The sequence below is a fragment of the Mobula birostris genome, chromosome 15 (assembly GCF_030028105.1).
Source record: "Mobula birostris isolate sMobBir1 chromosome 15, sMobBir1.hap1, whole genome shotgun sequence".
NCBI lineage: Eukaryota > Metazoa > Chordata > Chondrichthyes > Myliobatiformes > Myliobatidae > Mobula > Mobula birostris.
In genome coordinates, this window is record NC_092384.1 from 6,869,059 (window position 1) to 6,883,994 (window position 14,936).

Genomic DNA, 14,936 nt, shown 5'->3' on the forward strand with positions numbered 1-14,936 from the left:
ATGACTTTGCTGGACTTGATTCTCAAAAATGAGCCAGCTCATGGTGAAATGGGAGGGCATCTAGAAAATAGTAATCATAATATGATAGGGTTTTGAATAGCTATGGAATGGATATTCGGTTGTAGATTAATGAGAGTGTCAAAGGTTACAGGGAGAAGGCAGAAGAATGGGTTTGAGAGGGATAATAGATCAACCATGGTTAAAAGGCCTGATTTTGCTCCCTTGCCTTAATGAATATTGACCAGCACAATGTAAACATAGTTACTTGGACAGCCAACTTCTTTAGGATGAGAAAAGGCTAGCCTGGGTAAATTAGTATTAACGTTTTGACAAGCAAGCATGGAAAGCCTTAAATTGGTGTATAAGCTACTGCATTACACCAATTTTGGATTGCTGTGGATTCAGCAGCTGAGTTCTTTCCTTCCTTGTTGTGATCATCATGTGATTCTGATTCTTCAATACTTTGCACCAGTCATCATGAAAATTATTGGTGTAGATATTAAAGAGATATGTAAAGTTTAGAATTGAAACCTGTAAGGAGGTTGGACAGGGTGAATTCTGAGAGAGCTTATCCCTTCATGGGCCTATGAAGTATGAGGGGGCATTGTTTCAGAATAAACGGTTGCTAATTTATTGCTTTGGAATTCTCGACCACTGAGAGCTGTGGAGTAGAGTTATTGAATATCTTCAAGGTGGGAGATGTTTAAACTAGTAAGAGTTGAAGGGTATGGTGTTGAGAACAACTTTGCATTCAGATATGTCTGATTCATGGCAGAGGAGGTGAAAGTGTCTGACTGGCCTGCTCTTGATTATGTATATATTCTTATGAAATAGGTAGGAGTTTAATACCATAATACCTGGATACATGGGAGGTCAAGGTGATGTGTAACCAAGGCAAAGAAGCAAAGAAATGGAAATAGCTCGGTTCATCATTTTCCAGCCAGTTTTGGTATCAGTTGTGTCAGGAGACATGGTATAGAATTAAAATGCTGAAGATTAGATTAATTACAGGCCAATCAACCAGATTTGGGATGAAAAGTTTTGAGGAGCAGAAAATTTATATTAAAAAACGTTTCATCAAGAACAGTCCGTACATATTCGTTAAACAAGATATCATATCAATGAATAAACTTACTGATTTAATTAAAGAAGGCAGATGAGTGGAGTGCTTTATCTAGATTTTGATAAAGACTGATCAGGTCTAGTGTGATTAGCAAAGAATAATCCAAAAGTGGTAAATCTAATCCAAAGTAAACTTGGTGAGAAGGAAAGATTTTGGGAGCCATTTGCTCTATTGTTCAACAATGTCCACTTAGGTCCCTTGTTTTTCTTGATATGATTTGGATATGATGAAGTGCCAGCTTATAACACAGTTGGCAATGATTGACGACATAGGAAGGAAGCGGGTAGATATCAAAGGAGTGGTCAGGTGAATAGACAGGTAACAAATAGGATTCTATTCAAAGTGATGTGGAGTATTTGGAAAAGGCAAACAACAGACACAGAGCAAATTATAAAATCCTGAGGAATACAGATGAAAGGAGTCACCTTGAGATGCATGTGTATAGACACCCATTGAAAGGACATATGCATATGCCATTTAAGGTGTACAGTATACTTTTAATGATTGAGGTATTTATTTTCTGAGGATACTGTGAGCACTTCTAATTATTGGATTACAGGAAGGACGTGAGAAGGTACAAGGGAGAATTTGGAAGGACTGGGGAATTTTGATTACAATAAAACATTAGGTAGCCTGAGATTGTGTGCTTAGGAGTGGAATAGGTTAGAAGATTTAATCTAAGTATATAGAATTGAGAAACCCAGTTAGGGTAAATATGAAGGAACTGTTTCCTATACAAAGAAGTCAGCAGCAATGTAGCAAAGATTTTATCTAATTTGTGAAAGGATTAGGGAGAGTGGAAGTAAAAAAAAAGACATTGATTAAAAGTGCCTTAACGTAAAATATATTGATATGAACTTGTCATTTTTGCTTAATATAGTGTAACCTTGTTTTAATTGCCACAGAACAAAGGGTAGTGAACTGTGTGTGCTTTGTTTTTCTTTGATGCATGAACAGCATGTGGTTGATGAGGTATCTTTGTCACCAACCTTTCCCCTTTTCTCCTAAACATTTGGATTATTTCCTGGACTCTAAACCCATGAACATATCATCCAGGTTACTAGTGCCACCTAGTACACTACAGTTTGTGTTTCAGAATGGATGGGCCACTGATAAATTATCAGGTTCAGTTAGTCTGTTTTCTCCTTTTTCATCTCTCCCTTCACCCAGTGACTGAGAGTAATTTTGTAATATCAACCATAAGCCCCAAAGATCACATCCCCAAATGAAATCAGATAAATCCATGTTTGGGGTCATAAATGGGCTCGATATAATTTTAAGTATGTTCTTTCGAAACCAGAAACAATAGTGTCCACTTTTTAGGTAAGATGGGTAATTTTACGACAATGAGCTACGCTAACTATTGTCATTGTTTTTTTTTAATTTTCTTTTTCTTCTAGTACATTGAATATGGCCAGCAGTCCCGAGACCCCCCTGTGAAAATGCAGGGTAGCATTACAACGCCTGGCAGTATTGCTTTGGCACAAGCTCAGGCTCAAGCACAGGCTCAGAATAAGACCCCTATGGCCAGACAGGTCAGTGCCATCGTGACCACTTCCACGACCACCACAGTCACCAAAGCAACTACAGTTACCAGGCCGACTGGAGTGAGCTTTAAGAAAGATGTACCGGTGAGTGTTTATGATGGTCTTACACTGGCGGCAGAGATTAAGTTCATTTACAATAATGGGCTAAAACTTTCTGTGAAATGCCAGTACTTACATTTCAAACGGCCTAATATTTTTCGGTTTAAGTACCACCATTTGTGTATTCTTCCAGCCACTTTCTTTACTGATTTCCAAAATCCATTCCTTTTCATGATGTCCAATGTTAGAGCATGAATTTGCTCCTGATCTTGAGCAGCTGCACTGGTGAATCTTCTAGCCCAATCTTTGCCACCTCTTGCCTAAATCAAGGACAGTGAATTCAATATTTGAATGGACAGGACCAAATGCAAAGGATAAGACTTTCTAGATTGAGAAGATCTTTCTAGGGTGTTTTCTTTTGTTTAAATGTGTATGTTTTTTCACTGTTTTTAAGCATTTGAATGTTCAAGTCATTCAGAAGCTACGGCACACCTGATAGCTGCCGAAGACTGATGGTGGTGACATTTGCTGTCTTTGCATTTGGTCACTTCACTTCCACCTTCCAGCCCTGCCATTGCATAATGCTGCCATGCTGGGCCTCACCATTATGGTTTGTGATAGACTTGAGCAGCTGTGTACAAGTATTTGGTTCATACTTTAGCTGTAAGCATCGGCAGCTTTCTCAGCAGCAGGTCCATTGCCATTTCCTTTCCAGGAGTTGGCAGTTTGACTCTATATTGGTAACTTAGTAGTTATTATAAGATTGAGAATATTCCAGTTCTGCAAAATGGAAATTAATATTGTAAAATATTTCGCATACCATTTTTTAATTTTTCGATTTCCCCTATACTCCCTCCATATGTTGGCGAAGGGTTAAGAAAGATCTCATGATTAGTTTATCACCTCCAGCTTTCAAAAGGTGCCATTCATATTTCAGGTATCATTGGATTTCTCAATAAGAAGTGTCCTATCTCACGTTCATACATGCAGCTTAGTAATTTCAAAACTCAACTTGGGCTTTTAATCTGCTGTTACAGCAAATTGCAATCATAAACTTTTTGTGCTGTTACTTTTCAAAGATTTTTACCTCCATGTAATAGTTATTTTATTATGCATGATACTGTTTCAAAAATGTTACATTACAGTTCCTGTAAATAACAGCTGAAATTTTAAGTCATCTAAATATATAGAATATTGAGCATATGCAAAATTTATTGAAAGCAAATGCTCAATTTCATCCAGCTTGATGAGATAATTGAATGTCTACAGTTGTAAGGATTTTTGTATACCTAGATGTTCCATTTAAGAGCCCACAGTAAAAGATAGCTGTTCAGTCACTTGTTCCTTTCTAAGGCTCGTAGCGCATTGGGCAGCAACCTTGCCGTTTCTTTAGAATTTTTGTCTGTCTTATGAAGCTGAGTTGTTAGTTTGGTGCTCAACTTAGCACGGATGAAAAGCATGCAAGGTGCCGGGCGGATTCGAACCAGGGACCATTCGCCTCTGAGTCTGGTGCGGATGCCACTACATCACCTGTGGCAAATTATGGATCTTAGTCTTTGATTAAATTAAATTCTTAAAAATAATCCTGAATTTAGCTGCCATTTCCTTTGAACATGAAACATTTGAGGAGTGGGTTGCTTTTCCAAGTAAGATTTTTCATTGGACAACGTTTTAATGCCATTCCATTGGCAACATATTAAATAAATTTTTTTTTTTAGCCCTCTATTAATACAACAAATATAGAAACGTTGTTGGTGGCCACAGACCAGGCAGAGAGGATAGTGGAACCTCCTGAAAATATTCAAGAAAAAGTGGCATTCATCTTCAACAACCTCTCACAGTCGAATATGACACAGAAGGTGGGTATTCCGAGGTGTAGTATCTGTTTTATTCTTAACTGTTTTATCACTTATTGATATTCTTAGAAAACTTGTGCTTGAGAACACTTAGTCTCTATTAAATAGTTTTTCCAGCAAACAGACTGACTTCAGTCTCTTGCAACCACTGGATATTTAAATACCTTGAATATTTAGCAGTGCACTATTTAAATTGAGTTTAGTTTCAAATAAATGCCAACTGAGTTGTTGCTGATGTACATCATCCAACTCAGCTCGGTGGCATTAATTAAATCAAAGCTAAAAGTATTTCTGTTTGCAATCAAAGCAGAAGCTGTAAGCATTGATGACTGCCCATTGTTATCTGTGGTGATAAAAAAAAGACCTAATGGGCTTCTTAATTTCACCCTATAGTTTTAATCAAATCTGGTCAAACCATCGAGTGACATTAATAAGCCCATTAATTAATTACCTACTTAAATGATCTGATGTGGGAACTATATTAAACATTTAGCAGGAAAATGTTTTGCTATGCCAGAGTACATTAGGACTCAAATCTTCCAGATTCTGAAATCCTTGTTGAAATATTTGTATAGGTGATATTTCTGTAATCCACAGAAAATGATGGTTCAAAAGATAATAAATTCGTAAGCTTGGGCCTTGCTATTTAGTAGGATGGCTTTCTTTTGTGTATTCCTCCTGTTCCCATTGTTTCATCTCAGTAGTCAACTGTCAACAATCTTATTGAGAACTCAAATGCATCAAATACAATCAATTAATTTTGTGGTTCAATGACTTAGTGATTTGCAGCATTTTGTGGTTGGAGAAAAAATATTGATGACTCTTTTAACTTTGATTCGTAGAGTCATACACTGCTATAGCACAGAAATGGTCCTTCAGCCCATCTACTCTGAGCAGAACCATTAATCTGCCTAGTCCCATTGATCTGCACCCGGACCATAGCCTTCCATACCTGTCCCATCCATGTATTTATCCAAATTTCTCTTAAATTTTGAAATCAACCCCACATCCACCACTTGCGCTGGCAGCTCGTTCCACACTTTCACCACCCTTTCAGTGAAGAAGCTCCCCCTCTTGTTCCCCTTAAACTTATCACCTTTCACTCTTAACCCATGACCTCTAGTAGACTCACCCAACCTCAGTGTCTGCTTATCCAAGCTATACCCCTCATAATATTAAATACTATCTTCAGTTTTCTACTTTCTAGTGAATAAAGTCTTAACCTATTCAACCTTTTGTCTGTAACTCAGCTCCTCAAGTTCCGGCAACATCTTCGTAAATTTTCTCTGTATTCTTTCAATTTTATTGACATCTTTCCTGTGGGTAGGTGCCCAAAACTGCACACAATACTCCAAATTAGGCCTCACCAACATTTTGTATAACTTCAACATAACTTCCTGTTTCTGTACTCAATACTTTGATTTATGAAGGCCAATGTGCCAAAAGCTCTTTCTGGCCCAGCTGTCTATGACACTAGTTTCAAGGAATTATGGATCTCTACTCCCAGATTCCTCTGTTCTGCTGCACTCCTCAGTTCCCTACAGCTCACTGGGTTGGACGTCCCAAAGTGCAATACCTCACACTGGTCTGCATTAAATTCCGTCTGCCATTTTTCCAGCTGGTTCAGATCCCGCTGCAGACTTTGATAGTGTTCCTTGAGGTCCACTGCACCCCCAATCTTGGTGTCATCTGAAAATTTGCTGATCCAGTTCACTACTTTTATCATCCAGGTCGTTGTTATAAATGACAAACAGCTACGGACCCAGCATTGAACTTGCCAGCAAAGCTGATATTTGTTTAAGAGCAGGATGCTCTGATTGTCACAGGAATTAAATATTTTGAAGATGTTAATCAATCCTTTGGCCACCTACTCAGATGACACTCTTATCTTCAATGCCAAACTGCAATATTTCTCAACTTTAGATTGTACCCTTGTAACTAATGTATGAACGATGTCTTATTAATTTGTGGTGTTACAGGTGGAGGAACTGAAGGAGACCGTGAAGGATGAGTTTATGCCCTGGGTATCTCAATATTTGGTTATGAAGCGGGTTAGCATTGAACCAAACTTTCACAGTCTGTATTCAAACTTTATGGACACCTTAAAAAACTTAGAGTTTAACAAAATGGTGCTCTCTGAAACATACAGAAACATCAAGGTAAGATTTGTAGAAGTATGAACGTTGAGGTTTTATTTTCATCTGTGTCCGTTAACATTGCAAACTGTCCTTTTTTCCCCCATATGTACATTTTGCCAATGTAGAGTAACTGTTCTTAATACAATACATCACAAGTTGGTAAGCCGTTAAACCCAAGATCCATTAACCTATAGATCTGTATAGGTGTTAAACATTATTCCCCTCAGTGTATTAATGCATTATAGTGCAATAATTTGCAGAGCATTTCCTCATATAGTTTATTCAAGTGATCTAAGTGATGCATTTTTAGAGGCTATTTGGCACATTAAAGTGCTAAATTAATTTTAAGACTGAGTAATAATTAAGGTATTTTAATTTGGGTGTTAAATATCAATTGACTAGTTGCAGCCCTGTTTTAGCAATTTCTCTTGGCTATTTTAGGTACTGTTAACTTCAGACAAGGCTGCAGCAAACTTCTCAGACCGATCATTGTTGAAGAACCTGGGGCACTGGTTGGGTATGATCACCTTGGCCAAAAATAAACCCATTTTGCATATTGTAAGTGCCTTCACGTAGTCGATCAATTATATTTGAGTCTATTTTGGTGTTGAGTTTTTAGTTGTTGAATTAGCCTATAACGTTTAGGTGGTCTTGTTTTTATTTTTACATTCATTTCGTACATAGGATCTGGATGTGAAATCATTGCTGCTGGAAGCTTACATAAAAGGTCAGCAGGAGATGCTCTATGTTGTCCCTTTCGTTGCCAAAGTTTTAGAGTCCAGCGTTAGGAGTATGGTAAGTTTAAAAAAAAATTATTACGGTTAGATAGAAGTGACTTCTCAGTCCTAAGAAAGATTTGATAAAATTCTGATGCAGTTCTGCTGTTAGAGTAAATATGACAATACTCAAGTTCTTGTTTGCACTGGCTCCTTGTGAGCTTGATGATTGTCTTACTTGTAGCTGTTACTTACCCCGTAACTGGGTTGCCAAACCAGCAGAAATGGACCACTTAGTTGGAGTCTGGTTTAACAGAAGCTAATAAAGTTTTTTTGAAGAAATAAGTAACACAGTACTCTAATCGTAAGGATATAAATGCAACAGGTTAGCAATGATAAAACACACACGTACACAGAACTAGGGTAATAGGAATCAACCAAGCTCTATCGCAGTCTAGGGGTAAAATGATCAGTCTCAAGTGACGCAGAATTCAGTTCAGCTTAGTACATTTCGCAGTAATCGCTGTTGTGCAGTTGGAGAGAGAGAGACAGCGATATTCAAATCTGGTTCAGCAGACCTTTGATGTTCTTCGCAGTTAGCTTTCGGGCGAACCCTTTTAATGTCTTCTGTGGTCACCGACTGTGACCCCTCCGTTCCGGATACGACCGTTCTTCCGTGATGAACCCGGCACCCAGGCAAGGGCGGACACACACACCAGGTTCCCGCCAATTGTACCTTTTCACCCTGTCAGTCTATGGTCGGTTCCCTCGAACCAGACCTCCAACTTCCACCAACTTGTGGGGGCACACCGCTCTTCCAGGGTCTCGTGTGTGTCGTGCCTTAGCGAACCTGTTCTTTTTATCCCCCTGCTGGGGTATCGCCTGCCCATCAAACTTCAAACAGTTCAGGTTCAAAGCAACCTGTCTGTCAATATTCTGAAATGTGTTTCTTTCTCGTTAATCTCTCTCTTCTCTCTTATTAGCATGTTGAATGTTTCTCCATTGTTTCCCTTATCTCTCTCATCAGCATCAATCTTCTGATAACTTGGTTTGTCGTCACATAGCAAACTAGACACTACTCTTCAATTTCAGCAGCAGATGAAACACTGGTAACAAAGTTATTGGGCAACTTTTAAAATCCAACAAAAGGCAACTAAAAAAGCTATAAGAAGGGAAGAAATGCAAAATGAGGGCAAACTAGCCAAAAGTCTGTTCAGTTATATAAGGAGTAAAAGGGAGGTAAGAGTTAATATTGGACCACTGGAAAATTTTGCTGGTGACTTAGGAATGGTGGCAAAGAAATGGCATATGAACTTGAGTACTTTGCATACATCTTCGTTGTTGAGTGGAAGATACTAGTAGTGTGCCAGAGGTCCATGAATGTCAGGGAGCAGGAGTGAGTCCCATTGCTATTACAAAGGAAAAAGTGCTAGGCAAATTGAAAGGTTTTAAGGTGGGTAAGTCACCTGGACTAGATTGACTACATCCCAGAGTCCTGAGAGAGGTTGCTGAAGGGATAGCAGATGCTTTACACAAAATAATCTGCAGATGCTGGGATCAAAGCAACACTTACAGTGCGTTGGAGGAACTCAGCAGGTCGGGCAGCGTCAGTGGAAATGGTGAGTCGACGTTCCGGCCCGAAACGTTAACTCATCGTTTCCACTGATGTTGCCGGACCTGCTGAGTTCCTCCAGCGTACTAAAAAATAGCAGATGCTTCTTTCAAGGATCACTTGATTCTGTCATGGTCCCAGAGGACTGGGAGATTGCACATGTCACTGCACTCTTTGGGAAGAGTGGAGGGCAAAAGAAAGGAAATTATATGCCTGTTAGCCTGACCTCAGTGGTTGGAAAAGTGTTGGGTCTATTGTTAATGATGAAGTTTCGGGGTACTTGGAGACTAATGATAAAATACACCCTATCCTCCTTATATGCGAGGGATACGTTCCTCGACGTTGACGTGTAATGTGAAATGGCATAATGTGAACAATTATTTAAATGGAGAAAATAGGGATGCGTTCCAGAGAGCTTCCTAAATATGTTTTATCTGTAACTTACATTTTTATACCAATACAACACAAAAGCAGTACTACAAGACAACATTTGTATTATATTTAATCAGTTTAAGGTAATATTCAATGTAATAAATCATAGAAAGTTAACATCCTCTGCTGTACAGTACTCACCAACAGTGGCAGGTGTGTTCGCTCCGGGAGATGAGTGGTTGTTGTGGTGTCGGGCAGCTTTACACGGATAAGGTGGATGGTTGTGGTCGTCAGGATAATATCAAGCACAGCAAGGGATGAAGGAAGACTCTTAGAACTGCCGGCAGCAGAAATATTACAGCGATTTGCATAAAGTGGTGAGGGTTGTTTGCTTGGCAGCATTTTGTTTTAAATTTGCTTGAAGGGAAGAAGGGTTGACGGCAGGGAATGACAGAAATGCTGACTCCGTTCTAAGCTTGGGTCTAAGTCTATCGCCATTTGTGCCAAGTGTTCCGACTTCCACCATTCCCTCGCCGTTGGTAAACTCCCGGGATTTTCAAAATCGTTTGTTGCTTGCAGCATCTGAGAGATAGTTCGCTGTAAAAAAAAAATACATACGCCTTGAATGTGGATTACACCTTGGTGGAGTGGTTGAATCAGCGATGTTGTGTTAAGTGGCAGGAAACGCACTGTTATGTTAGGATGAATGCTGTCCAAATATTTAGGATGGGCTGGCGCATTGTCAAGCGACAAAAGAACTTTAAAGGCAAGATTCTGTTCCCGACAGTAGCGTCCCAGAACTGTGTTACCGTCAGCTGATGCTGCGCTGTTTATAATTTTCAAGTGTTAAAGCGGTTCTCTGCCGCTCTGCTGACGGCCCAAGACATGACATTGGACGCTTAGGAGGCATAATTAAATATTTCAAGCACAAAATCTTGAAATTGTAGGTAAAACCAACAGAAGTTTAAGATTGCGCATCCACATCTTGCCAAAACCTATACGAGAGTGGCGAGGGAGAGATTGTGAGGCGCGCGCACCTGACTTGTAATGGCGGGAAAGCGGTGCTTCTCATCCCAACAGTGAGATGGTGAGGTGTGCGCACGTGACTTGTATTGGCGGGAAGGCAGTGCTGCTCACATAACTGTGAATTTTGGACGCATATAACGAGATGTTGTTAAAAATGGGTTCCTCGTGAATCCACATAGTCTGAAGACACATATAACGAGGATAGGGTGTAAGTCAAAGTCACCGTGCTTTCTGTGAAGGGAAATCCTGCCTGACAAATCTGTAGAGTTCTTCGAGGAAGTAATGAGCAGGATGGACAAAGGAGCAATGGATGTCATTTACTTGAATTTTCAGAAGGCATTTGATGAGGTGCCACACACGAGGCTGCTTATCCAGGAAAGAATCTGAAATGGATAGCGGAATGGTTGACAGGCAGGAGGCAGCGATGAGAATAAAAGGAGCCTTTTCTGGTTGGCTGCCAGTGACTAGTGCTGTTACTCGGGCCAGTATTGGGACCACTACTTTTCACATTGTTTGCCAATGATTTGGATAATGGAATTGATGGCTTTCTGGCAAAGTCTGTGAATGATACAAAGATACTTGGAGGGGTAGGTAGTGCTGAGGAAGCAATGCGATTGCAGCATGACTTGGACAAACTGGAAGAATGGGCCAAAAAAGTGGCAAATGGAATACGGTGTTGGGGAATGTATGATAATGCATTTTGGTAAAAGGAACAATAGTGTGGACTATTATCTAAATGGGAAGAAGATTCAAACATCAGAGGTACAAAGGGACTTGGGAGTCCTTGTGCAAGATTCCCAGAAGGTTAATTTACAGGTTGAGTCTGTGGTAAAGAAGGCAAAAGCAATGTTGGCGTTTATTTCAAGGGGAATAGAATATAAAAGCAAGGAGATAATGCTGAAAGTTTATAAGACATTAGTCAGACTGTACTTGGAGTGTTCTTACCAGTTATAGGCCCCACATCGCATAAGATGTGCTGTCATTGGAGAGAGTCCAGGGTAGGTTCATAAGATTGATTCTGAGAATGAAGGAGTTAACATGGGAGGAGCGTTTGGCAGCTTTGGGCCTGTACTCACCAAAATTTAGAAGCATGGGGATCTCATTGAAACCTACTGAATGTTGAAAGGACTAAATTAGATGGATGTGGGGAGAATGTTTCTTATGGTGGGGGTATCCAGACCTGGAGGGCTCAGCCTCAAAATTGAGGGACGTCCTTTTAGAACAGAGGTAAGGAGGAATTTTTTTTTTAAGCTAGAGAATAGTGAATCTGTGGAACGCTCTGCCACAGACTGCTGTGGAGGCCAAATCCATGGGTACGGTGGTGCTAGAAAGTTCATGAACCCTTTAGAACTTTCTCTCTTTCTGCATAAATATGACCTAAACTGTGATCTCTAGGCAAGTCCTAAAACTAGATAAAGAGAACCCAATTAAATAAGTAACATTAAAAAAATTATACTTATTGAGAAAGATGATCCACTATTACATGTATTTGTTGGGAAAGGTATGTGAATCTTTGCTTTCAGTAACTGGTTTGACCCCCTTGCAGAGCAATAATTTAAACGAAACATTTCTGGTAACACACATCAAAGTTGCTTGAATTTCCAGCATCTGCAGAATTCCTCATGGAAACATTTCTGATAACTGTTGATCAGTCCTGCATGTCAGCTTGGAGAAATTTTAGGCCATTCCTCCTTATAAAACTACTTCAACTCTTGAATGTTGGTGGGCTTCCTTGCATGAACTGCTTGCTTCAGGTCATTCCTCAATAATTGTATAGGATTAAGGTCAGCCTTTCCAAAACATTAATTTCTTCTTTTTAAACCATTCTGTTGTTGATTTACCATGATGGAATAGCGGAGCAGAATTGGGCCATGTGGCCCATTAAGTCTGCTTCGCCATTTCATCACGGCCCCGTGTCCCTTCGTGCCTTGACCAATCAAGAATCTAATATCCTAGGTGCTGCTGTGAACAGTGAGGAAAGTTGATCAAAACTACAGGGAATTATTTGACAAGGTAGATAATTGGAGTGGGGATTGGCAATTGTTCAATCCAGGTAAGTGTGAGGTGCTGAATTTTAGAAAGTCAGTCATGTCTTGTATAGTGAATTGTAGTGCCCCGGGATGTGTTGTGGGACAGAGGAGTATAGGCACATATTCATTGAAATTGGAAGCATGGATGAACAGGGTAGTGGTGAAGATATATGGTACGTTGTCCTTCAGTCAAGACATGGAATGTATGGTGTAGTTGAACAAGATGTTTATGAGACCGCCCTTGGAGTATTGTGTATCCTGGCACCCTATTGTAAGAAAGATGTAATTAAATTAAAAAGATCATTTACAAGAATGTTGCTTGGTCTTCGTGTCCTGAGTTAAAGAGAGAGATAGAGGTAGGCTAATAGTTGATTTCCTCGGATGTTAGGCTGAGGAGTTGGCAATATAGAAGTATTTAAAATTGTGAGCGAATAGATAGGGTGAATGCAAACAGCCTTCTGAGAGATAGGGAACCAAAAACTAGTGGGCGTAGATTCAAGGTAAGAGGGAAAAATTGAAAAGGTACCTGAGGGGCAACTTCATTGCACTGAGGGTGTTGCATTCATGGAACTAGCTGCTGGAGAAAGTAGTTGAGGCGGGTACAATAACACTCAAAAGACGTTTGGATTAGTCTCTGATAGGAAAGGGGCCAAAGGTTTGCAACTGGGATTAACTTAGGTTGGCACTTTGATCAGCATGGACAAGGTGGGCAGAAGGGCCATTTCCATACATTGTTACTGATTCTGACTCTGTCTTGTTTATGCTGTAGCACCAAGCACTTACCTTGTGCCGTAATGTATTTGGACTGCAGAATTCATCCCATCGAACATGAATTCAGCATATAATGCACTTGTGTTGATACCAAAAGGGCTCTGTTTAGTCCAGAACCCTTCAACATGTCTGATAATCTTAAATAGATGTAAATATATAGGCTGAGATGAGCACACTCTTCTGACAGCTGTAGACTATTCATAATTATAATATAAGGTATTAATTCAGTGGTGTTAGTAAATCAACTAAGCATTAATGAAATAAAAGGACGAGAGGGAGCTGTATCAGTGTTGTTTTTTTAAAGTTAACATTGTTCCTGTCTAAAACAAGGCAGTAAATCTTTTTGTCTCCACATCAGTAATGCAGAGGTAGTTGATACACTTTGAAGTGTGTGAGCAGTTTATCTAACAAACTCAAACTAATGCAGAATAAGTCTCTAAATGAAAGCTGTAAATTCTGAGGCTAAATTTGTAACTGAAATTTGGCCCACTTTTAATATTCAGCTATGTTAACCTAATTAATATAGTGTATAATTATTTCTGGACGGGTGAGACAATTCCTGTACTTACTGAAGTTTAAAAGAACGAGCGGGTTCGTCTCTCTGAAAGCTGTTGACTATTGAAAGGCCTGGATAGAACATAGAACTTGGATATTTACAGCACGTTACAGGCCCTTCAGCCCACAACGTTGTGCCACCATGTAACCTACTCTAGAGACTGCCTAGAATTTCCCTTGTGCATAGCCCTCTATTTTTGTAAGCTTCATGTACCTATCTAAAAGGCTCTTATTGTATCCACTTCCACCATCATCGCCGGCAGTGCATTCCACGGACCCACCACTCTCTGTGTGAAAAAGTACCCCTGATATCCCCTCGGTACCCATTTCCAAGCACCTTAAAACTATGTCCCCTCGTGTTATCCTTTTCAGCCCTGGGAAAAAGCCTCTGGCTATCCACACAATCAGTGCCCCTCATCCCCCATCACTCCAAGGAGAAAAGACCAAGTTGACTCAACCTATTTTCATGCTCTCCAATCCAGGCAATTTCCTTGTAAATCTTCTGTGCACTCTCTCTCTATAGTATCCACATCCTTCCGGTAGTGAGGTAACCAGAACTGAACACAGTACTCCAAGTGGGGTCTGACCAAGGTCTTGTATAGCTGTAACATTACCTCACATCTCTTGAACTCAGTCCCATGGTTGATGAATGCCAACACACCATACACCTTCTTGACAAGACTGTCAACCTCTGCAGCAGCTTTAAATGTCCTATGGAAATGGACCCCAAGATCTCTCAGATCCTTCACACTGCCAAGGGTCTTACCATTTATATTATATTCCTTCTTCAAATTGGACCGACCAAAATGAACCACTTTGGGTTGAAGTCCATCTGCCACTTCTCAGCCCAGTTCTGCATCCTATGGATGTCCTGCTGTAAACTCTGACAACCCCCTAGATTATCCACAACACCCAACCTTTGTGTCATCAGCAAATTTACAAACCTACCCTTCTACTTCTTTATCCAGGTCATTTATAAAAACCGCAGAGGAGGGGTCCCAGAACAGATCCCTGCGGAACACCACTGCTCACCGACCTCCATGCGGGAGGTGACTTGTGTTTCTCCCACTCATACTGCACTATGAAATCAATCATATTACGATCACTGTCTCCTAGTTCCTTAATGTTAAGCTCCCTGATAAGATATGGGT

General features: G+C 40.1%; 1 protein-coding gene across 1 annotated transcript in view; it reads left to right on the forward strand.

Annotated features, from left to right (window-relative positions):
- Positions 1 to 14,936, forward strand: part of cnot1 (CCR4-NOT transcription complex, subunit 1) — a 220,410-nt gene that overhangs the window by 128,625 nt on the left and 76,849 nt on the right. The window contains 5 exon segments of the mRNA XM_072279270.1: positions 2,524 to 2,754; positions 4,428 to 4,568; positions 6,545 to 6,724; positions 7,145 to 7,261; positions 7,388 to 7,498. Coding sequence (XP_072135371.1) covers positions 2,524 to 2,754; positions 4,428 to 4,568; positions 6,545 to 6,724; positions 7,145 to 7,261; positions 7,388 to 7,498 — 780 coding nt within the window.